Below are 25,463 nucleotides of genomic sequence, written 5' to 3' on the forward strand. Positions count from 1 at the left end.
AGGAACTGCTAATGTCCGACCATATGATGTTGCCACATCACCATTCTTATGTATGATTACTATTACAGCACTTTTGATTTCTAAATTCTTAGTGTTGTCTTCCTTTGACCATCAACTCCAGCTTATTTGAAGCTTTAAAATCTGTCTACTACAGTATTTTATACCAGGAACGCTGAATCATTCAGACTTGATCTATCCCTGAAGTATACTATTGAATCTATAAAAGTGTACGTTTTGTAGTTGAAATTTATTTTGAGTCATTTACTCTTTCATCATAAACCAGCATTTTTAAAAAGATCCATTTTATGTTTTTTAGTTTAGGGTTAAAATGTGTAAAATAATCTATTAAATGTGTTAATATAACATCTAAAATATATAGGTGAAGGCTTTTTTAATCTTTTTTGAAATGTATGTTAATAATGTTCTTTTGTTTCTTTTATTTCACAGAAATGTATTTTCTTTTTATTTTTTAAGTAAGTTTTTAGTAATTAAATATTTGGATGTGTCTGAATTGTAGTGCTACCCAATTTATTTTAAATATTATACTTTTATAGCAACTTACTTTTGTTCTAAACTAATTGGAGTAACTTTAATTTAAATGATCTCTTGCAAACCCAAAATTGTGTGTCACAGAAACAAATGATAATTGTATTACTTCAACAAACAAAAAACTTTGTGGCTATCCCATCTTCAGTACTAGCCAATTATAATTATTCTTATTTAAAAATGGATAATATAGAAGCAACAAAAGGTTGAGGCTGATAGTGTTATAAAAACTAAGGAAGAAATAAATTTTTGTGTACACCACCAGTTTGTAGAGATCATATTTCTGAATAGCCCATTATGGAGATGGTGAGACATCTCCCAGTTTAATGCCACACCTGACTTTCAGGGAAAGCAAGAGATTTACATCATCAGATTTGTATATCAGAAATACTATTCGGGGTTGAAGGAATATAAGATTGGAAGAAGTTAAACTTCTTAGGAAGCTGTTCCATAATTTTGTTGTAGGATATTCTTATTGCTGCAGGCAAGAATAAAGTGAAGGAGGTAGTTCAAGAGATATTCAAAAGGTAGAATTGATAGGTTTTGGAGACTATGTGAGGTAAAGAGGGAAGGACAAGGAAGATGCTCATTTCAGCTGTTTGGTTTCAGCAGCTAGGCAGATGATGGTGCCATTCATTGAGATGGCCATTATAGAAGGAGGGAAAGGAATTTCTTCCAATAAAGTATCTTTGATGTAGTCTTTTACCCCTGTGGAAAGTGGAAAAGTGGTGTCCTTTAACAGCTTGAGGGAGGGCATAGCTTATTTGAGAAAGTTTAAGCAGGAAGGATAATTTGTGACCCTAATTCCTTTCTGTATTGGTAATTGAAACTGTTTCCTTGTTTTTCCTTCCCCCTCCTCCTGGCTCATCTGTTTGGATAAGCTTGTCAGCCCCTGACACGTTAATAAATGGAGCTTTTTGGACATCTGGACTTACGAGTACAGCAGCATAAAGATCAGGAGATGTGGTAGCCTGTATCCCTTAGTTATAGATTTTTTAATCTTTAGACAATCCTTACTGCATTTTTGCACAATTCCCATTTTTTTTAGGAGACCCAGAAATATTTGATTTGACTGTGGCTAGCATGGCAATGACACATTTTTTAAGGATCAGATTTTATAATTTTTAACTTAAAATTGCTTAAATATTACTATCTTCATGGCTTATTGACCATGGATTTACAGTCTTAAAGGTGAAAGCAAATATCTCCAAAAATGATTGTTGATTCTGAAATGTGCCCTGATTCTTCCAAAACAAACATATATGGTGCTTATATGTTTGACATATCCATTAGAATGCGTTTCAGACTACGATAAAACAGAGAAAATAGCACAGAGAAAATACTTAGTATTTCCTGAGGTCTTTTACATTTAATCATAAAATTTTATAGCTAATTATACTTTTGTTTTGCTTTAAAGATAATATATAAAGTCATATTTTTCTTAAAATTTCAGATAGAAAATGCTGCTGAAGAACCTAGAGTCTTATGTATTATACAAGATACTACTAATTCAAAGACAGTGAATGAACGGATCACTTTAAATTTACCAGCATCTACTCCAGTCAGAAAGCTCTTTGAAGATGTGGCCAACAAAGTAGGCTACATAAATGGAACCTTTGACTTGGTGTGGGGAAATGGAATCAATACTGCTGATATGGTAAAATCCTAGACTTAAGCTTCTAAAAATGTTATTATAGCCATTGTTGTTGTTGTTACTAATGATAATGTTAAATCCTGGAACTCTTTTAAAATCATAAACAAAAGTATAACAACTACAGTAAGAGCCTATGTGCAGCTCAGTAATTGGATCCTTCTTCTTCCTTTGCCTCCATTCTGGATTTAACATTTGCTCATCCTAAAGTTTACATAATGTCATTTCATCAGTTTTTTCATTCATGAAAGGTGACTCTCATAATATTGTCTCAACTAAAGAAAAATTTCTATATTTACTGAACAGAATGATGATATCTTATATTATTCCATGAAAAAAGATTGTAAAATCATATTTTATGATCTGATTTTTGGAAAAGAAGAAAAATATTCATAGTAAGAAAAATAGAAGCATATATGCCTCATACATTACAGTGTTAACCAAGATTATCTCTAGCTGACTATTTCTTTTTATTTGTGTGTCTATGTGCATTTCTGGGCAACTTTTTTGTATGTTTATTTTTCTTTGTATGAACATGTGTAGCTTTTGACTTTTAACTCTTAAGCTTAAAAACATTTTTAACGACTGCAGTCTTGTCAGATCTCTTTGAGGGTATACTTTCTAATTTTAGTCGTCTGTTCTATTAACTGTTTCCTTAATTATTTATCCCTTATCCATTATATTTAGTTTCTCTCTTTCATGGTGTAGCATTTCTTTAAATATTTAGTGATTTTTATTTTCTGCTCATCTTTATATTTGAGAATCTCTGTTCACTTCTCTGTGGATGCTGATTAAACTTACCATATTTAGTTCTTGCTTGTTGTGGAAAAAGGGTGAGATGTGCTGCTAGGTGTGATGTGTTTATACTTGTTCTGGGATTGGCTGGCTTCTGACTCTTTAGGGTTAGGAGCTGATCAGTACCTTGTTAGACAGCACTGTGCTACCTCTCCGGTCACAGTGCCCACTCTTTACCCTGACAGGAAATAAGCCCTGCTGTCTGCTACGTAGTCCAAGGAGAAGAAGAGAGGAGATACTAAACTGATCAGAATGCCTTTTCCTACTTGCTCACTTTTAGCTGTTTCCTGGCCTCTATGTCTTGACCTTAGTCTGAAGTTCCTTACTACCTTTATCTCCACAGTAGTCTTCTCTTATAGGATCTTTGGGCTGTGGTTCCCCTTAGTTTTATTTTTCCATAGATCTGATCCTGTCTGTTTTCTATTTTTTAATTTCTCAAAATTTTTGGTTTGCTAAGCATGCTCTTTTTTGACATTTTATGGACTTTAGGGGAGGATTATTGGTAGACATCTTCTTAGGTCATCATTTGACCTAATCTTGTATTAATGTTTACTACCAAAATAAACAATTGCAATTATTAAAAAAATTTCTAGGAATCCTTGATAGACATCTGTCCTTGGACCATTTTTATAAGGACACTGATTCCATTCATGAGGACTCCATCCTTGAGCCCTAATCAGCTCCTAAGGCCCCAACACTTAATATCATTGCATTGGGGATTAGGTTTCAGCATGTGAATTTTGGGGAGACATAAACACTCAGAACATAGCAGAGGTACTGATCACTTTTGCATGGGAGTGTGGTTAAGGAAGGAGACCATTGAGTTGGATCTCATCTGCGTTATTAGAATAGTATTCTAGATAGCCTTTTTTGTTTCCTTTCTCTCTGTCCAAATTCACCCTACATAATAGTTAGAATTATTTTCAATCATCTAAAGTTGTAGCACTTATGTCACCTTCTAGTTCAGTAACCATCAATCACTGCTCATTGCCCACTGATTAAAAATCTAAGACAAGCTACTATTGGTTCTTTAAGGCTTCATACTCTTAAATCCCAGATACTGGATTGATTTGTTTTCTTAACATAGATTTCCATATTTTTCTGTCTGAAGTTTTCTAGAAAAATACCTCTAACAGTCAGTGAAGTTGAATGTGTATCCTATGGTATTTGGAGTACATATTTTAAGTTGGTTCCACAGGAGAATCAAAGATGTTTGATGTTGCCTGATTTGCCCTTAAAATCATATTATGCTTTTTATTCCATAATATATTTGTTTTTTAAAAAATATAGAACTAATGTTTTAAACTGAAATTAACCAGTAAAATTGGTAGTCGGACAAGACATAGAAAGATAAACAATATTTAATCTGAGACTTTGAACACTTTCTGGTACATCACCACATAATTTCCAGTGTTGTCCTTTTTCAATTTAAAGGATAGTTGTGTACTGTCCTAGGTGTCTTCCCAGGTGCTATTCATCTTTTTCCCTTAAAAAGCCTTACTCAGTGTTTCCTCATGCCGCTTTAAAAGTAATTTTTTTCTCTTTGACCTCCTATGCCCTTTGGCTGCACCACTTATAGTTCCTTTTTGTTATAGGTGTTACTCATCTGTGTCTTTCCATTTCCAATGTCAGCATTTTCATTACAGGAACCTCGTATAAATTTCATATCCTCCATAAACATTCCTTCTAGGCATTCAAAAAGCATTTGTTAAATTATCTTCCACAATAGCTTTAAATAGCTGTATGTCAGGATTACCTGTTTCTTTCTTTTTAGCTATTACTGTACTCGAGCTCTATTTCTGTAGTTTTATTTGCCTCCTGTACATTTCTACAAATATGACTACTTTCTCCTGCTTACTGCGTAGTACTGAATGGATACTCCTCAGAAAACTAAGCCCATTTAGCTACCCACCACCTTGTATACAGACACTTACTGAGGTAAAACCCCTGTGTATTTCAGCTGTGTGATCTGATCATGTCCCACCAGTGACTTTAAGGAACCCAGCAATCCCTTTCTTCCCTCCGTGTGGCTACTTTTAGCTTCAGGTTTTCTATGTCCTGTTTTTCTTGTGGATTGATAGATGTGAGCCAAAGTTAAGAGGTAGATAATATATTCGCTGTTTTATTTACTTAACACGTCTTTTGCACTTACTGTGTTTATAGTATTCTAAGCTCTGTACAAATGTAATCTTTTTTAATCCTTATATTAATAACTACTCTATGAGGTAGATGCTACTACACCCTCATAGGTGAAGAAACTGAGTCATGGGGAAGTGAAATAACTTTCCAAAGTCACACAGATAGTAAGTAGCAGAATCTCTTACAGTTAATTTTTTTGTCCTCAGTACCTGCACTTTTATACAACGTTAATCAGTGTTAATTTCCTAAGAAATAAAGGCATTTTCATAAAATGAGTATAAGGAGACTCTGCCCATGTCTTTGAAACATTAAAAACATTTCTTAATGTAACAAAACAGTTTTAAAGATGTTTATCTCTACTCCCTCATTTTTCTCAACAGCAGTCTGGAGTGAGTGAGTAGGGCTTGGGGCATACAGAGTTTCCTCTCTCATCCACCAACTAGAGTATATTAGAATGACAGCTAGAATTGAAATTGCCCTACCATATAAGTTAGGTGAAGACTTGACTCTTAGATGTTTAATTTTCAAAGGTCTGATCACAGTCACTTCCATACCCCCTGGGTCCTCTGAATCCTAGCAGTACATTTGAAATAGGTATCATTTACTGGGACAGGCTTTTCCTTAAGGAGTCTTTCTAAAGGCTATATTATATACTACATTAGTTTTATTTTTGTTACATTACATAATTATGTTACATAATTATTTTGGTTGGGTTGCTTAGTATGTTGCTTATCTGGTATTTTTCATCATATTTATATATCAAAACATTTTGGTTTTTAGTTATGTAAAATTATCTTTGGTCAATTTTCTTGAAACCCCATTAAATATCATATTGCATATATTGTATAGAACATGGAAAGAGAAATGTTTATAGATTCTTTTTATGTGTATGTAGTGCTTAACATTACCTCTTAACTTTTACCTTTTCTCTTTTTAGTTTGTTAGATGTTGGGGAATGTGAGTCTCTGGGATACCTATCAGTGTATGCACTGTTACTGGGCTTAGCTATTCCAGTTAATGAATAAATGAGTTAATTCCAAGCCTAGATGAAGAGAATTTTACCAGATCATTACTAAAAAAATACTATTTAAATGTAGATATGTATCTATTTACAGATTACTTATTTTATGTTTCTCATAATCTGAAATATTATGTTTTATGTCCATAGGCACCACTGGATCATACCAGCGACAAGTCACTTCTCGACGCTAATTTTGAGCCAGGAAAAAAGAACTTTCTGCATTTGACAGATAAAGATGGTGAACAACCTCAAATACTGCTGGTAAGCTACTTAGAAAGCCCCATATTTATAATTTTTGTGCACTGTCACCTACTACTTGAGGATGCAGTTTCCCAAAGGAAATAAGATGTGTTTTGTAATTTGTGTAATAAATTAATATTTTTTCATTTTATGTTGGTTTGTTATAAGTGTGTAGAATAACATAGTTACACTGGACATCCACAGCAACATTATTTGTGTATACAGTCTGTTGCCGCCTTGGATTTAACATATACTGCTCTCTTTAAGACCACTGCCACACCAGGGATGGGGGTGGGTCTAGGATAAGTCAAAGTGCCACAAAGATCTCCTGTGTTTCAGTAGTGACCCTTCCTTTGTTTAAGCATTTGCTTGGTTGCTGTAAATCTTTGGTGGTTTTCATCAGGTTTTTCAGTATCTGCAAGAAGGTCATTTCCGTTCTCACTTCCTCCCCTAACCTGCCACCTTTTTTGGAATGACTGGTGTATACATTAAATGTTTCACTTCTATTCTTTTAATGTTTATCCCAATTCACATTTCAGTAGACTTTCCTGTTCAGCCCAGTTGCCTTAGAGATATCTAATGCAGTAACTCCCAATTTGAGGGCTATTCCACCAGAGATTTTTTTTTTCTCTCAGTGCGTTGTAGAGGACATGAGTTAAAAAAGAGTAAGAGGGAGGGGCCAAGATGGCCGATTAGAAACAGCTGCGGTCCACAGTACTCATTGAGAGGAGTGAAAGGGGAGAGTGAATACAGCACATTCAACTGAAATATCCAAGTTCTCGCATTGAGACTGATTAGGCAAACAACTCAACTCAAAAAGAATGAAGAAAAGCAGGGTGGGGCGATGGCCCACCCAGGAGAGACACAAAGCCAAAGGAATCCCCACCCCCAGCCAAGGGAAGCTGTGAATGATTGTATGACTCTGCCCAGGAAACCACACTACTTTCATGGATCTTTGCAATCCTAAGATCAAGAGATCCCCTCAGGAGCCCACGCCACCAGGGTCTTGGGTCCAATACACAGAGCTATGTGGAATCTTGGTAGAGCAGCCACTCGGGCACACATATAGACCCCAGGAGTTTTACATACTCTGACCCCAGGATCCCCAACAAGGTGGGAAGTCCATACATAAATACCCCTAGGAAGGGGGCTGAATCCAGGGATCCAAGCAGCATTGTTCTGCAGGCCCCACTTCCACAGCACCTCACAAGCTAAGACGCACTGGCTTGGAATTGGCTCCCAACGGGTTTTCAGCAACTTCCTGCAGGTGCATTCAGGCCAGCAACAGTTCAGGACCCCCTGGGACAGAGTTTCCAGAAGAAGGAGCAGGCTGCCATCTTTGCTGTTTCACAGCCTTCACTGGTAATACCTCCAGGTATGGGAAAAACTGAGGCAACTAGGGTCTGGAGTGGACCCCCAGCAAACTGCAGCAGCCCTATGGAAGAGTGGCCTGACTGTTAAAAGTAAAACAAATAAGCAGAAAATAATAACAATAATATCAACAGAAAAGACCCCACACAATCCCTATTCAAAGGTCAGCAACCTCTAAGATCAAAGGTAGATAAGCCCACAGAGATGAGAAAGAATCAACACAAAAATGTCAAAAACTCAAAAAGCCAGAATGCCTCTTCTCCAGATGACCGCAGTGCCTCTCCAGCAAGGGCACAGAACTGGGCTGAGGCTGAGATGGCTGAATTGACAGAAGGAGGTTTTAGAAGGTGGGTAATAACAAACTTTGCTGAGCTAAAGGAGCATGTTGTAACCTAATGCAAAGAAGCTAAGAATCGTGATAATACAGGAGCTGACAGCCAGAATAGCCAGTTCAGAGAGGAACATTACTGACCTGATAGAGCTGAAAAACACACTACAAGAACTTCACAGTGCAATGACAAGTATCAATAGCAGAATAGACCAAGTAGAGAAAAGAATCTTAGAGCTTGAAGACTGTCTTTCTGAAATAAGACAGGCAGACAAGAATAGAGAAAAAAGAATGAAAAGGAATGAACAAAACCTCCAAGAAATATGGGATTATGTAAAGAGACCGAACGTACAACTGATTGGGGTACCTGAAGGAGACAGGAAGAATGGAACCAAGTTGGAAAATATACTTAAGGATGTCATCCAGGAGAACTTTCCTAATCTAGCAAGACAGGCCAACATTCAAATTCAGGAAATGCAGAGAACCCCAGTAAGATACACCATGAGAAGATTAACCCCAAGACAATAATCATCAGACTCTCCAAGGTCAAAATGAAATAAAAAATGTTAAGGGTAACCAGAGAGAAAGGCCAGGTCACCTACAAACAGACAAACAGTAGACCTCTCAGTGGAAACCCTACAAGCCAGAAGAGATTAGGGACCAATATTCAACATTCTTAAAGAAAGGAATTTCCAACCCAAAATTTCATATCTGGCCAAACTAAGTTTCATGAGCAAAGGAAAAATATGATCCTTTTCAGACGAGCAAATGCTGAGAGAATTCATCACCATTAGGCCTGCCTTGCAAGAGCTCCTGAAGAAAGCACTAAATATGGGAAGGAAAAACTGTTACCAGCCAGTACAAAAATACACTGAAGTACACAGACCAGTGACACTATCAAGCAACCACATAAGCCAGGAAAATAGCCAGCTAGCATCATGATGACAGTATCAAATTTGCACATAATATTACTAACCTTAAATGTAAATGGACTAAGTGCCTTAATTAAAAGGCACAGAATGGCAAGCTGAATAAAGAGTCAAGACTCATCAGTATGCTGTCTTCAAGAGACCCATCTCATGTGCAAAGACACACATAGGCTCAAAATAAAGGGATGGAGGAAAATTTACCAAGTGAATGGAAAACAGAAAAAAGCAGGAGTCGCAATCCTAGTTTCTGACAAAACAGAGTTTACACCAACAAAGATAAAAAAAGACAAGGGCATTACATAATAGTAAAGGGTTCAATCCAACAAGAAGAGCTAACTATCCTAAATATATATGCACTCAATACAGGAACACCCAGATTCATAAAGCAAGTTCTTAGAGACCAACAAAAGAGACTTACACTCCCACACAATAACAATGGGAGACTTTAACACCCCACTGACAGTATTAGACAGATCATCGAAACAGAAAATTAACAAAGATATTCAGTACCTAAACTCAGCTCTGGATCAAGTGGACCTGATAGATATCTACAGAACTCTCCACCCCACAACAACAGAATATACATTCTTCTCATCACCACACAGCACTTACTCTAAAACTGATCACATAATCAGAAGTAAAACACTCCTCAGCAAATGCAAAAGAACTGAAATTACAACAGACTCTCAGACCACAGCACAATCAAACTAGAACTCAAGAAATTCACTCAAAACCACATGACTACAAAATTGAACAACCTGCTCCCAAATGACTCTTGAGTAAATAATGACATTAAGGCAGAAATCAAGAAGTTCTTTGAAACTAATAAGAACAAAGAGATAACATACCAGAATTTCTGGGATGCAGCTAAAGCAGGGTTAAGAAAGAAATTTATAGCACCAAATGCCCATATCAAAAAGCTAGGAAGATGTCAAGTTAACAACCTAACATTACAACTAAAAGAACTAGAGAACCAAGAGCAAACAAACCCCAAAGCTAGCAGAAGACAAGAAATAACCAAAATCAGCACAGAAATGAAGGAGATAGATAGAGACACGAAAAACCTTTCAAAAATCAACAAATCCAGGAGTTGGTTTTTTGAAAAAATTAATAAAATAGATAAACTGCTAGCTAGACTAATAAGAAAAGAGAGAAGAATCAAATAAACACAATCAGAAACGATAAGGGGGATATCACCACTGACCCAACAGAAATACGAAAAACCATCAGAGAATACTATAAACATCTCTGTGCACATAAAATAGAAAATATGGATAAATTCCTGGACACATACGCCGTTCCAAGACTGAACTAGGAAGAAATTGAGTCTCTAAATAGACCAATTAAAAATTCTGAAATTGAGGCAGTAATATATAGCCTACCAATCAAAAAAAGCCCAGGACCAAACAGATTTACAGCTGAATTCTACCAGAGGTACAAAGAAGAGCTGGTACCATTTCTACTGAAACTATTCCAAAAAATTGAAAAGGAAGAACTCCTCCCTAATTCTTTGTATGAGGCCAGCCTCATCCTCATACCCAAACCTGGCAGAGATACAACAAGAAAAGAAAACTTAAGGCCAGTATCCCTGATGAACATCGATGCAAAAATCCTTAATAAAATACTGGCAAACTGAATTCAGCAGCACATCAAAAAGCTTATCCACATGATCAAGTTGGCTTCATTCCCAGGATGCAAGGTTTGTTCAACATATGCGAATCAATAAATGCGATTCATCCCATAAACAGAGCTAAAGACAAAAAACACATGATTATCTCAAAAGATGCAGAAAATGCCATCAGTAAAATTCATTATCCCTTCATGTTAAAAACTCTCAATAAACTAGGAATTGAAGGAATATACTCAAAATAGCAAGAATCATATATGACAGGCCCACAGCCAATATCATCCTGAATGGGCAAAAGCTGGAAGCATTCCCCTTGAAAACTGGCACAAAACGAGAATGCCCTCTTTTACTACTCCTATTTAACATAGTATTGGAAGTTCTGACCTGGGCAATCAGGCAAGAAAAAGAAATAAAAGGTATTCACATAGGAAGAGAAGAAGTCAGATTATCTTTGTTTGCAGATGACATGATCCTGGATCTAGAAAACCCCATCGTCTTATGATGTATTTTCATAAAATCAGCTTAAGCTGATAAGCAACTTCAGCAAAGTCTCAGGATACAAATTCAGTGTGCAGAAATTGCTAGTATTCCTGTATACCAACAACAGGCAAGCAGAGAGCCAAATCACGAATGAACTCCCATTCACAATTGCTACAGAAAGAAAATACCCAGGAATACAGCTAACAAGGAAAGTGAAGGACACCTTCAAGGAGAACTATAAACTGCTGAAATAAATCAGAGAAGATACAAACAAATGGGAAAACATTCCATGCTTATGGATAGGAAGAATCAATATCTTGTTAATGGCCATACTGTCCAAAGTAATTTATAGATTCAGTGCTATTCCCATTAAACTACCATTGACATTCTTCACATAATTAGAAAAATCTATTTTAAAATTCATATGGAACCAAAAAAGAGCCTGAATAGCCAAGACAATCCTAAACAAAAAGAACGAAGCTGAAGGCATCATGCTACCCAAGTTCAAACTATACTGCAAGGCTACAGTAATCAAAACATCATACTGCTGGTAAAAGAACAGACACATAGACCAATGGAACAGAACAGAGAACTCAGAAATAAGACCACACATCTACAACTGTCTGATCTTCAACAAACCAGACAAAAGCAACGAGGAAAGGATTCTCTATTTAATAAATGGTGCTGGGAGAACTGGTGAGCCATAGGCAGGAAATTGAAACTGGACTCCTTCCTTACACCATAAACAAAAATTAACTTAAGACAGATTAAAGACTTCAATGTAAAACCCGAAACTATACAAAACTTTAGAAAAAAATCTAGGCAATATTATTTAGGACATAGGTACAGGCACAGATTTCATGATGAAAATGCCAAAAGCAATTGCAACAAAAGCAAAAATTGACAAATGGATCTAATTAAACTAAAGGGCTTCCACACAGCAAAAGAAACTATCACCAGAATGACCAGACAGCCTACAGAATGGGAGAAAATTTTTACAATCTATCCATCTGACAAAGATCTAATATCCAGAATCTACAAGGAACTTAAATTTACGAGAAAAAAACAGACCCATTAAAAAGTAGGCAAAGGGCATGGACAGACATTTCTCAAAAGAAGATATACATGCAGCCAACAAACATGAAAAAAAGCTTAACATTACTGATCATTAGAGAAATGCAAATCAAAACCGCAATGAGATACCATCCCACACCTGTCAGAATGGCAGTTATTAAAAAGTCAAAAAACAAAAGATGCTGGCAAGGTTGTGGAGAGTAAATTAGTTCAATCATTGTGGAAAATAATGTGGTCATTCCTCAAAGACTTAGAGGCAGAAATACCATTTGACCCAGCAGTCCCATTACTGAGTATATAGGCAAAGGAGTAGAAATCATTCTGTTATAAAGATACATGCACGCATATGTTCACTGCAGCACTATTCACAATAATAAAGACATGGAATCAACCTAAATGCCCATCAGTGATAGACTGGATACAGAAAATATGGTTCATATACACCACAGAATACTATGCAGCCGTAACAACTAACGAGATCATGTCCTTTGCAGGGAGATGGATGGAGCTGGAAGTCATTATTCTCAGGAAACTAACACAGGAACAGAAAACCAAACACTACATGTTCTCACTTATAAGTGGGAGCTGAATGATGAGAACACGTGGACACAGGGAGGGAACAACACACACTGGGGCATGTTGTGAGGGAGAGCATTAGGAAGAATAGCTAAGGGATACTGGACTTAATACCTAGGTGATGGGATGATCTGTGCAGCAAACAACCATGGCACACATTACATGGGTAACAAACCACATCCTGCGCAGGTACACCTGAACTTAAAAGTTGAAAAAACAATAATTTAAAAAATTAAAATGCCAAAAAAAGATTAAGAAAACCTGGTCTGATTTACCTCACTCTTTTACAGGCTGAGACTTTTTCAGAATCCTTCTGTTTAATGACGCTTTGCTCAGGAAAGATTGTTCTGTTTGATGCTTTTCATTTAGAAGTTTATTGTGATTAACAATGCCTGTCTGGATACTAGACAGTAATTAAACACAGTCCATCTGTACTGAAGCAGTAACAGAATATGCTCTCTGATCTTCATTAATTGCATCATTTAGTTTTATGACATCATGAGAAGATTTTGATTAGTCTGAGTGACATTGAAATCTAAAATAGCTATTAATTTAGGGAACTCTGGATTCACAGTTCAGGGATTCATGTTTTTAAATGCATAAGAATTCTTCAGTTCTGTTCTAATTGCTTGTGCTGCTTTTATGTCCCTTAATCCTTTTCAGCATCTTCCTTATTAAAATGAAGTTTCTTGTCAGAGACAGTAGGAAACTATCCATCTCACCAACAATAATTGTGTGTCCCCTATGTGCTAGGCCTACGTGGCAAGGATGATATAAAAATGAATGATAGACTGTCATCACGGAGTACAATGGTACTTTTCGTTTATTAGTACCAAAAATCTTCTCTCATGTAAACAGAAAATTTGAAAGAAAATTTAGAAAGTAACACTTTGGAAGGGGACATGAGCACCTTTCCAAAGTGTTTTGTATCAGGCATCATTCAAACCTTCCTACAGGAAATGGTGAATGCTGTTGTTTCAGCAACATTTGCTATTTACTAACTATTTGAATATGTTGCATTTTAGGAGGATTCCAGTGCTGGGGAAGACAGTGTTCATGACAGGTTTATAGGTCCGCTTCCAAGAGAAGGTTCTGTGGGTTCTACCAGTGATTATGTCAGCCAAAGCTACTCCTACTCATCTATTTTGAATAAATCAGAAACTGGTAAGATTTGTTGTATTTTCATAAAATCATAGGGCATTAGATCCAAAGTAATCTTAGCGATTTCAAGCCTAATCCTCTTATTTTATGGATAAGAAAACTGAGACCTAGAGCAGGAGCACTAGCTAGCAGCCGCAAAGTTAGAAGAAGTATGTGGTTTACTTTTCCTTCAACCCACTCGTTTCTACTGTATTGCTGCTGCCACTATTTAATAATAACGTAAACATTATTGAATATTATGTTTTTAAGGAAGACTTTTCTTTTCTTTTTTCTTTTCTTTTCTTTTTTTTTTTTTTTTTTTGAGACAGAGTCTTGCTCTGTTGCCCAAGCTGGAGCACAGAAGCATGATGATGGCTCACTGCAGTCTTGAACTCCTGGACTCAATCAATCCTCCCACCTCAGTCCCCTGAGTAGCTGGGATTATAGGTGTACTGGGCACAGTGGCTAACACCTATAATCCCAGCACTTTGGGAAGGCCAAGGCAGGAAGATTGCTTGAGCCCGGGAGTTGGAGACCAGCCTGGGCAACCTAGCCAGACACCATCTCTACAAAAATCAAAATAAAAAAATTAGCTGGGCATGGTCGCTGTTGCTTGTAGTCCCAGCTCCTCAGGAGGCTTAGGTGGGAGGATTGCTTGAGCCCAGGAGGTCTAGGTTGCAGTGAGCCATGATGGTGCCACTATACTCAGCTTGGGTGATTGATTGAGACCCTGTCTCAAGTTAAAAAAAAATAATAATAATAAATAAAAAATTCAAGACTTCTTTTAATAATTTTCTATTTTGACTATACTCTGAAATTTTTAAAGTGGACTTCCTCCAGAAAGGAAAGTCTGTGTTGTCTACTTTTACAGTACTTCCATTTTGAAGCACATGGGCCATGCTTATTTTATGGGTCTGTTGTGTTATCTTTTAGTTTATTCATTTTAGTGCTTGAAATGAATCATGTCATTTTGAAATTTCTTTTTTTCTCAATACGATTAAGCCTATGTTTTTTAATTTTTTCACTTTATTGAGCAAGTAAAATGGCTTTTTTATGCAAAGGTTTATTTACGTACAAGATTGTTTAATCGCCTAATGAATAAATCTTGATAAATTTACATATTATTTCATCTTAAAACAAATCTTTGCAATAGATAGTATGTTTTATGTTGAAGGAAATGAAAACGGGTTCAGAGAAGCCTTTGATTGCATATCTCATTAATGGTGTTTCATGCTAAGTATGGCTTCAGAAACTTTACTCTTAGAACTTCAAAACAGGTGATTTTAAATATTACATTACAAATATCAGTGTAAAAAGAACACTATAGTGTTACATTGCAGATTTCTTATTTTTAATTTTATTATTATGTTATAGAGATTAGAGTCTTGCTTTGTCACCCAGGCTGGAGTGCAGTTGTAAGATCATAGCTCACTGCAGCCTCGAACTCCTAGGCTCAAGCGATCCTCCCACCCCAGCCTCCCAAGTAGCTAGGACTACAGGTGTGCACCACAATGCCTGTCTTTTAAATTTTTGTAGAGATGAGGTCTCACTATGTTGCCCAGGCTAGTCTTGAGTAATCTTTCTGCCTCAGCCTCCCAAGTAGCGGGGAATACAGGTGTGCATCACAACGCCTGGCTTTTAAATTTTTCTGGAGATGAGGTCTTACTATGTTGCCCAGGCTAGTCTCAAAGCGATCTTCCTGACTCAGCCTCCCAAGTAGCTGGGATTACAGGTAGAAGCCATGGTGCCCAACTCCAGGTTTTGTTTTAATGTCATCTGTAATCTTTCATTTACTATATTTTGTAATTAGAATTTAGAATAATTTCCTCATAGCTAGTTATTGTGCAGCTTTAATGGTTTATTTGTTCTGGAAATAATAGTAAAACCTGATTATGTTTGGTATTTAGGATTCATTTCTATCAGTAGAACTTTTTGTAGCAAACAACCACAATAAAAAAAATACAAAATTATCTTTGATTTCAGATAATAGGAGGTAATTAAACTGTTTCCCATTACACTATCTAGAGTAGTGATTCTCAGATTTTAATTTCTTTAAAATTAACTTTGGGGGTACTTGTTAAAAGTGCAGGTTCCAGCCGGGCACAGTGGCTCACTGTTATAATCCCATCACTTTGGGAGGCCGAGGTGGGCAGATCACCTGAGGTCAGGGTTTGAGACCAGCCTGGCTAACATGGTGAAACCCCATCTCTACTAAAAATACAAAAATTAGCTGACCGTGGTAGCAGGTGCCTGTAATCCCAGCTACTCGGGAGGCTGAGGCAGGAGAATCGCTTGAACCCAGGAGGTGGTTGCAGTGAGCCGAAATTGAGCCACTGCACTCCAGCCTGGGCAACAGAAGGAGACTCCATCTCAAAAAAATAAAAAAGAAAAATGTAGGTTCCAAGGCATTACTTCCCAAAATGCTGATATAGCTGCTCTGTAGTAGGCTGGAAGAAATTGCATTTTGTTTCTTATTTTTCTGAGATAGCTACATTATTCTGAGATAGCTGAAACACTGTGAGAGAGTTCCAGATTTAACAAATCAAGATTCTTGAGATATTTGCTTTGTCTTCTGACAATTGATTCAGTCATTTTTGCACCAAGTATTTACAGAACTCCTACTTTGCTTGTACTAACTTCAACTTCCTGTGGCTCTCTGAGGCCCGTGAATTCCTTGAGACTAAGACATGCTTTTTTAAAACGCTCTTTCTTTGATTATACAAATATATTAAAATACATGTCATTGTCTTACTATAAAATAAAAAAGTGAAAATAATTTACAGTACTACTGGCACCACTTCTAGCAATTTTGCATATTTTTATCTTATCTTTCCTCTATATGTGTACTTTTCAGAAAATGGGGAATCATGAGTAGATTTTTAATTAATGTTTTTCACTTAATACTATATGAGGAGTATTTTTTAATGTTACTAAATAGTATTTTAATATGGGGCTTTAAATGGCTGAAAAATAGTTTCATTTTATAGGTTCAGATATTTAAACTGTAATTATTAATATTGCTGATATTATTATGAAAATTCTTACACATACATTTTTGTTTTCATCTCTGATTATTTCCTAAAGATAAAAATTCCCAGAAATTATATTAGTAAGTTGAAGTTTACTTTAAAAAATATTTTTAGAAGTCTTTGCTATACATTGCCATGTAATCATAGTCTTTGTTCGCATTTACTGTTCCTCACACACCTCTACTCCACTCCCTTTCCCTACCTGTACATTTTCCTCCAGTGTTCTAGGGGTCCTGCCTTCCTGAGTTACTCTATAAGCATCCAAGGTGGTTGTGTTCAGAAATTATTTTATCAGGGGTTGTGTTCAGAAATTATTGTATCAGATAAAATTATTTAATCAAACCATCGAGTTTGCATTTCCTTAAGAAATTATTATAAATTTTGGCACCATGTGTGAAATGTTCTTATTAGAAAATGCTCTCATGATTTTAACTTAGGGCTCTAGAAACACATTTCTCAGTAAAGCAATGGGTTTGGGTATTCAACATACTCTTTCCTGTCTCTTTCCTACCACTTCCCACTGGTAGCCAGCCACTGTTGATAGGAGATGGTGGGTTGGGGAGAAATAAGGAGTAGATTGAAGGCTAATGTGAACTTACAAGTGATTAGAAACTAAATCCATGATACCTGTCTTTGGCCAGTTTTTTTAACAGCCTTTTTATCTACTTCAGGAGTTGGCCTATTTGATTCCACTTCACTGGGCCTGTTTGATTTCTCCTTCTTTAGTGGTTGGTTCTGTTTAGGATTTCTTTTTGCATGTGCCCTCTACTGGATGGTATATGTTCTCATATTCTTCTTGCTTACTGACTTATACTAAAAATATTGATTCATAACTATTTCAGATGTGGAATCCACTTGATAATAGCTGCCATTTGAAGTTTGTTGATTTAGACAATGCATAATGAGAAAGGTTTCTGTTAATTCATTAGCCCTTTTAATAGTGTCACCAAAATTGTCATACTTTTGGAAAATAGTACATTTATGTGACACAGTGTTCATTCTGTTTAAATATGGTGCCAAATCAAGTACAAAAGATCATAGAGTCATATGTGATTTTTATACCTGATGGTAAAATAAAGAGCTATGGCAAAAATTAATTGCCATTACTCTCTTCTTCTCTTCTCAAGCCTACCCCAAAAACATTTTTTTAAGCCCAGTAAAGGGAAACAAGGTCACAAACAAGTGATACATGATTGATGTGTATGTACACAAAGGATGATAGTAGTATTCATTTACCTTGTAAGGCTCCAAGTAGATTGGTTCTCCCCCAGACTGTAGAGGAATTGGGAGGAGGAGGACGGAGAAGAAAGGAAATCCCAGGGCAGCCTCAGCTCAGAAGAAGATACAGAACAACCTGGTCTCCTGGACACATTGCTGTTGTTTGTGGGAAAGGGTCTGTTTGTATGAACTAATGAAACAATGTTTATTATTATTAATAATCAGCTTAGATACCATACAAACTTGTGTTACTTGTAAGTCATACACATTGCCCTCTCATGTGCATCTGCTGCTGTGCTAAGTAATAGGAGAGATAGAAATCAGATTCAATCCCTGCTTTCACAGTCTGATGGGGGAGACATATAAGCAAATGGGTCGTTACAAAACAGTGAGATAAAGGCTCTAATACGGATTAAATATAGGATCCTATGAGAACAACTCAAGTGGGGAATAGTCTGGAATAGAAGCAGTTTAAAATAATGCAATGATGTAGATTAAGATATAAACCACCCATGCATACACGGTTCTTAAAATAAAGGTGAAAAAAATAAAAGCTTGAACCTTAGTACAAAGTGAAAAGCAGATAGCTACCATGCTTGGTCTTTTCTTGGAATCATATAAGTACAGATGGTGTGGATACATATCACCCTTTGCACAGCATGCTGATCTATAGAATTTCATTGACAGGCTTGTTGAAACAGATGAAGTCACTCTGCATTACTTAGAGTCTCAGCTTTTGTGAGTTTGCATGTAGTGAATTTATCTCATATGTTATTCATTCTTACAGAAATTGGTTTATAGGGCTTGATGACAGGGATAACTGGTTCTGTATAGTCTTTCTACACTGGATGTGTGTGATGCTGTTTAAAGTGAATATGTTTATACTTTTCCATTATAATCTAGTTTAATATGTTTAAAAGTTTAATATGTTTAAACGTTTAGATTTTGGGGGAAAAAGTTTATGTCTATGCCAGTAACACATACTTTACTGAACATATTACTCTTAAAATGTTAATGTCATATAATCTCCATGTGTACCTCTGGACATATCTATAACAAGGTATCCTGACATTTTCTGCAAAACAAAGCTTACTTAGAGCACATATTAGAAAAGGGATCTTTTCTTAGGTGCTATTGAACAAATTGAAATAATTTCTAAATGAGTAGTAACTTTAACCTCTGAATCTTTACTGTGAATTAAATTCTTATTATGTTTTTGTTATTTTTAATGTAAATGCTGATTAATGTATATTTGTATTTTCTCTTTAAAGGATATGTGGGACTAGTAAACCAAGCAATGACTTGCTATTTGAATAGCCTTTTGCAAACACTTTTTATGACTCCTGAATTTAGGAATGCATTATATAAGTGAGTATTCAAAAAAATTGTATAAATAAAATTGATTTAAGAATGAAAATATCACTTTTAACAAAATTTATCTTCTTGCAGTTATTTTAAAGTTTGGGGCATTTCTCACACCATAAGATATAACTTCTTTCCTTACGTAATAACAAAGATCTTGTGAAAAACAGGTATATGAAAAATGTGTGCGGAGAGAGAATCAGAAGTATATAGAGAGCAAAAGGATAAAATTGATGAGATTTACATGTAGGGTAAAAAGCTTCCCTCTCTTGTAGCCTTAACACCCTTTATGAAGAAATAAATAACTGCTTTTGAGAGAATTCGAATATATAAATCCATACTCTCCTTCCACCTCTCAATTTAAGTATCCAAAGTTTTTTTTTAACTTGCAAGTTTTGTTTCTAATTAAAATATAATACAGCTTGTTTCATGTGCGTGTGTGTGTGTGTGTGTGTTTCTAAAAGACTCCATATACATCAGATAGTTTAAAATGCTCTATGGAGGAAGTCTATGTTTAAGTAAACCCTGAAGTCAGACATTTATTTTTATGAATATCCTATTATGACACATTTAACACACCTTTGCTTTGTATATTTTCTTTAAGATAAACACATAATTTTTTAGTTTTTAAGGATACTTTTAAGTATGAGTAAACTGATTTTTTTTCCTTTTTTTGTGTTACTTTCCACTAACATCTTTAAATTACTGTAAATATGTATTTAGGTTATTTTTGGAACTTTTAATATTGCTGATTGTGTTACTCAAACAACATTATATCACCATTAGATTAATCTGTCAGCTTGTTATCTGAACTTACAGAAGTTGATGTATTTGTCATTCTGTATGCATGTATTGCCCTGTAGTGTTTAAATGCTAGGCACTTGGTGGATAGAGAGGGAATTAGTAATAAGATCTTTGTTCTTGAGTAATTTATAAGTCTTTCTACAATAGCAATATGTATATGTTTGAAATAGTTTAAATAACATTTAAAGACAGCCAAATACCATTAGAGTTTAAAGAGCAGAAAGGTTGGTGAAACTTGGAGAAGAAAGTAAGCTTCAGGTAGGTCATGAAGCTAGATATGGTTTGGCCAGGTTGAGAAGAAAGAGAATACACTGTGCAGATAGGAGACCTGTCAAAAGTGAAAGTGAATAATAGGAAGGGCTACCTGAGTGTTAGTCATTGTTTGTATCAGGTAGTGTTCCGAGCACTTTATATATAGACTCACTTAATTCTCATAGTAACTGTATGAATTTTATGCTATTATTGTCCGCATTTTACAAAGAAGGTAACTGAAGGCACAGAGAAATAGCTTTGCCTGAAAGCACACTGCTAGAAGTTGCACCTAGTAGATGCCAGGATTCACTACTCTGTTCTGCCTGTGCACTAGCGGATGCCAATAAGCACAGTGTGTTGCGGGGGGCTTCAGGAGATCAGCATAACCAGAGTTTTGTCAGAGTACTGGAGGATGAGGTTAATAGAGTTCAGAGCCTGCTCTCAAAACTAGCACAGACCAGATAGTTGGACAATGTGCCTGTTTTAGGGAGTATGCATAGGAATGGGGATCCTGGGCACTTGTTTAACCATCTGTTTTAATACTCTGAAAGTGGACTGTAAATTTACAGCACTGTAGAGGAAATTAAGAGCATAGCCAGGGCTATTCATCAGCAAACATGTATTGGACATTTACTGTGTGCTAGGCATTCTTTTAGGTATAAGGATTAGAGTGATGAGTAAGAGAAAGTACCTCATTTAGAGCTTCCTTAGGTAAAACTATATATAAGCTCATTTCACAGAATCATGTATGCCAGGTAGAAAATAAAGCTGAGTAATGTGGAGGGAGTAATTGTCAGGAGAAGAGGAGGGGAGGGTCACAGCTTCAGGTAGTAGACAGTAAGGGCCTCCCTGAGGACATCCCAGGAACTTCACAGGAACAAGCCCTCTAAAGATTTACAGTAAGAGCATACAAGGCATAAGAAGCCAGAAGTGTAAAGGTCTTCAAAAAACAAAAGAAACTAGAAATCCGTTGTGACAATCCTGGTGAGTAAGGAAGTAGGAGACAGACATCAGGTCAAACAGAAAGGAAGGCCTTGAGATTGTGAGAATAGAGTGAAGTTTATAGCAGGTGGGGAAACAAAGCCTGAGAGCACTCATGATGTTTCTTAATGTAGAACTAAGAACCTCATTGAACTATCCACAGAGTAGTGCTAGTGGAAAAGGATAGACTATCCACAGAGTAGCGCTACCATGAAAGGATAGACTAGCCACAGAGTAGCACTAGCGTAAAAGGATAGACTAGAGAGTGGAGCTAGCATAAAAGGATTGACTATCCAGAGAGTAGCCCTAGCATAAAAGGATAAAGTATCCAGAGAGTAGTGCTAGGATAAAAGGATAGGGTTTTGTTTATTTTCTTCACTTTTTCTTTTTTTTTTTTTTTTTTGAGACGGAGTCTCGCTGTCGCCCAGGCTGGAGTGCAGTGGCGTGATCTTGGCTCACTGCAGGCTCTGCCTCCTGGGGTTCACGTTCATTCTCCTGCCTCAGCCTCCCAAGTAGCTGGGACTACAGGCGCCAGCCACCTCGCCAGGCTAATTTTTTGTAGTTTTAGTAGAGATGGGGTTTCACCGTGTTAGCCAGGATGGTCTCGATCTCCTGACCTCGTGATCCGCCCGCCTTGGCCTCCCAAAGTGCTGGGATTACAGGCGTGAGCCACCGCGCCCGGCCTATTTTCTTCACTTTTTGCGTAGTAGCCAACAGAGAACCTGCCACTTGATTTGGAGTCATGTACGTGATGGGTTAAATACATTGTTTTAGGAAAGTTTATATAGTGCAGTGTACAGGATTGATTTGAAAGATAGAGAACCCCGGAGGAATCTGTTATTAAACCAGGCATGGATATATTAGAGTCAGAATGATGATGGTGGCAGTGGTTACATTTCAGATTGAAAACTAACATGGCTTAGTGACAAATTTTACTTAGGAGTAAAGGAAAGGAAAGAATCACATATGCACCAAAGTTTCTAACTAAGATGACTAAAGTAACGGCAAGTACCAGCAAGACTTAAAACCTTTTCAGGTATTTGTACCAGGACTAAAGGACAGGTGAGAATTCAGTCTTATTTTACAGTAATTCCTCCCTATTAGTGAATTTCCCACACAAGAAATTTGAGCATTTTCTGTTTTAACCAATATTTTCTCACAGTTAACAAGAGAATTTTTGATCTCATAATGTCAGTTATAAGTACCCGCTATTGAAGATAACCAGAAAAAAGGGAGCTGGGGATTGAGAATAGAAGAGGGGAGGATTAAAGCAGAAGTAAGGTATTGAATAGAGGTGTTTGCAGGGAAGCCTTGAGAAGAAAAAGGTGAAATGTACTTCATTGACTTCTGTGAGGCAGAAGGGAGTGCCAGTGTGTAACAAAAGGAAGATGAGAACAGAGCTGTGACTTCTCAGTCCTAAAGTAAGAAAAATATTGAACACTCTAATAGAAAGCCATTCCCAAAAGAAAAAAAAAAGTCTTTTAGTATGTCTGTAAAGTGCATCAGAGAAAAATTAAAGCTCAAACCTCCTTTTGAAACTAAAAAGTGGGGAAATAGTAATCTTACTCCTAACTTAAGATGTAAAATAACATTAATATTGTTGTTACTTAATATTTTGTCTTAGGTGTATATTATGAATACAGAATTATTTTAAAGACTTTGGTGGGTACATTACCAACTTTAGTACCTCAATCTTATTTCTTTCCATGAGATCTTAAGTTCTTCAGTTGGGAATTCGCTTGTTATTGAGACAGTAGCTGTAGCTAGGGCTAGACTGCTGTTTATCATAAGTTTGTGAGGGTGAAAATCTTACCTGGATTATTATTTTGTTTACTTTCTTATATTCCCTTTCAAAAGCTTTTTATTATGGAAAATTTTAAACATTCAAAAAAAGGGAAGTAGGCTGAGTGCAGTGGCTCACGCTTGTAATCCCAGCACTTTGGGAGGCAGAGGTGGGTGGATCACTTGAGGTCAGGAGTTTGAGACCAGCCTGGCCAACATGGTGAAACCCAGTCTCTACTAAAAATAGAAAAATTAGCCAGGCGTCATGGTGCATGTGTATAATCCCAGCTACTCGGGAGGCTGAGACAGGAGAATCGCTTAAAACCAGGAGGCAGAGATTGCAGTGAGCCAAGATCATCCCACTGCACTCCAGCCTGGGCAACAGAACGAGACTCTGTCTCAAAAAAAAAAAAGAAAGAGGGAAATAGTGTAATGAATCCCTCTTCACCAGTCATTCAGCTTTGAATATTATTAATATCAACTCATAATCAATCCTTTTTGTCTATACCCTCCAACTTGATTGTTTGGAAGCATACCTCCATCATATCATCTGTAAATTATATCTCAGGTCAGGGCTACGATTTCCCTGATTGCGTCATTTAACAATTTGTTTAAATCAAGATCCATGTGAGCTGTATATTGCAGTTGATTAATAAAATTCTTAATCTATTTAATTTCTTTATAATCCTCTTTCATCTTTTTTCATCCTTGCAATTTATTCCCTGCAAAAAATAGAAAGAAAACTGATGTCATCCATCCTGTAGTTTTCCACAGTTTGGGTTTTGATGGTTGTATGCCGTAGTATCTCACGTAATAGTATTCTTCTGTTTCCTGTATTTTTGTGAATTAATAATTAGGACAGAGGTTATGGTCAGATTCAGGTTCCACAGTTAAATGAGCTTTGCCTTCTTTTCTTGAGAACTTTTGCCTTGTTATGCCTTGGTATGCCTTTTCTTGTTAAAGTCTAAAGTTCTTCTGAATTTATGAATTAGGGAAACACTAATGTTTCATTAGATATTATTAGTTTCAATTAGCATTCAAACTCTGTATAGCTTCCAGGATTAAAATCTTACATTATTATGATTTTGATTTTAATTATGCTTTTAAATAATGAAATCATTTTATAAATACTTTATTAACATTTTATTTTAATAGGTGGGAATTTGAAGAATCTGAAGAAGATCCAGTGACAAGTATTCCATACCAACTTCAAAGGCTTTTTGTTTTGTTACAAACCAGCAAAAAGAGAGCAATTGAAACCACAGATGTTACAAGGAGCTTTGGATGGGATAGTAGTGAGGGTACTAATTCTCTTGTAATGATAAGCGTTCTAATATTCAAACAAATTCTAGGAGACAATAATATTACAAACACATTACACATAATTACCTTTATCTTAAACCTTTCATTGCAAGTTTGTTGTCATATATTTTCTAACACATTTCATAACTCTACAATGAAAAATAACAAACATGACAAATATTGTAGCACCATAAAGCATATATTATTTATAGAATGCTGCAATCTATTTTCTGGTGTGTGATTTCCTTTTCATGACTGTCATGTATATTCTTGTGTTCTTTTTTAAATTTGGCATTATTTAAGGTAGACTTCAATATTTCTGTCTATTTGCTTTTAAACAACAGATTGTTTCATTACATAAAGTTTATAGCTATTTCTAATTGAATTTTATCTTAAAACAGCTTGGCAGCAGCATGATGTACAAGAACTATGCAGAGTCATGTTTGATGCTTTGGAACAGAAATGGAAGCAAACAGAACAGGTAATTTATATCTCTCAAATCAAGGGGACTGTTTCCTAATAAATCATTTGTTACCCTAAATGACTTTTATTCTGTTGGAATGTTTTAAAACTTGGGCATTAGTCTCATGGTTAAAGTACCCAATGGGAAATTGAAAGTACTGAGTTCTCATTTAGCCATTAACTGAGTTATAAATACCATCATTAAACCACCCTAGACCTCAGTTTTCTCATCTTTAAGGAAATTGGGCTGTATAACCTGGAAGTTCTCTTTTAGCTCTGAAAATTATACATTTAAAAACTGTATATATGTGTTTTGGGGATGATTTTTGAACAGCATTTTCAGATAATTAGGTA

The 25,463-nt window shown here is 36.1% G+C and overlaps 1 protein-coding gene across 3 annotated transcripts in view; it reads left to right on the forward strand.

The window, feature by feature from the left end:
- USP47 (ubiquitin specific peptidase 47) overlaps window positions 1-25,463 on the forward strand; it is a 117,357-nt gene that overhangs the window by 36,438 nt on the left and 55,456 nt on the right. For 2 of the 3 annotated variants that reach the window (XM_001171097.6, XM_009459952.2), the window contains 6 exons: window positions 2,000-2,203; window positions 6,300-6,413; window positions 13,803-13,941; window positions 19,436-19,532; window positions 24,501-24,646; window positions 25,049-25,128. In XM_001171097.6, the coding sequence (XP_001171097.1) occupies window positions 2,000-2,203; window positions 6,300-6,413; window positions 13,803-13,941; window positions 19,436-19,532; window positions 24,501-24,646; window positions 25,049-25,128 (780 nt within the window). The remainder of the gene's footprint in view (window positions 1-1,999; window positions 2,204-6,299; window positions 6,414-13,802; window positions 13,942-19,435; window positions 19,533-24,500; window positions 24,647-25,048; window positions 25,129-25,463) is intronic. The other variant, XM_001171056.6, reaches the window with a different exon arrangement.

The sequence above is a fragment of the Pan troglodytes genome, chromosome 9 (genome assembly GCF_028858775.2).
Source record: "Pan troglodytes isolate AG18354 chromosome 9, NHGRI_mPanTro3-v2.0_pri, whole genome shotgun sequence".
Classification (NCBI taxonomy): Eukaryota; Metazoa; Chordata; class Mammalia; order Primates; family Hominidae; genus Pan; species Pan troglodytes.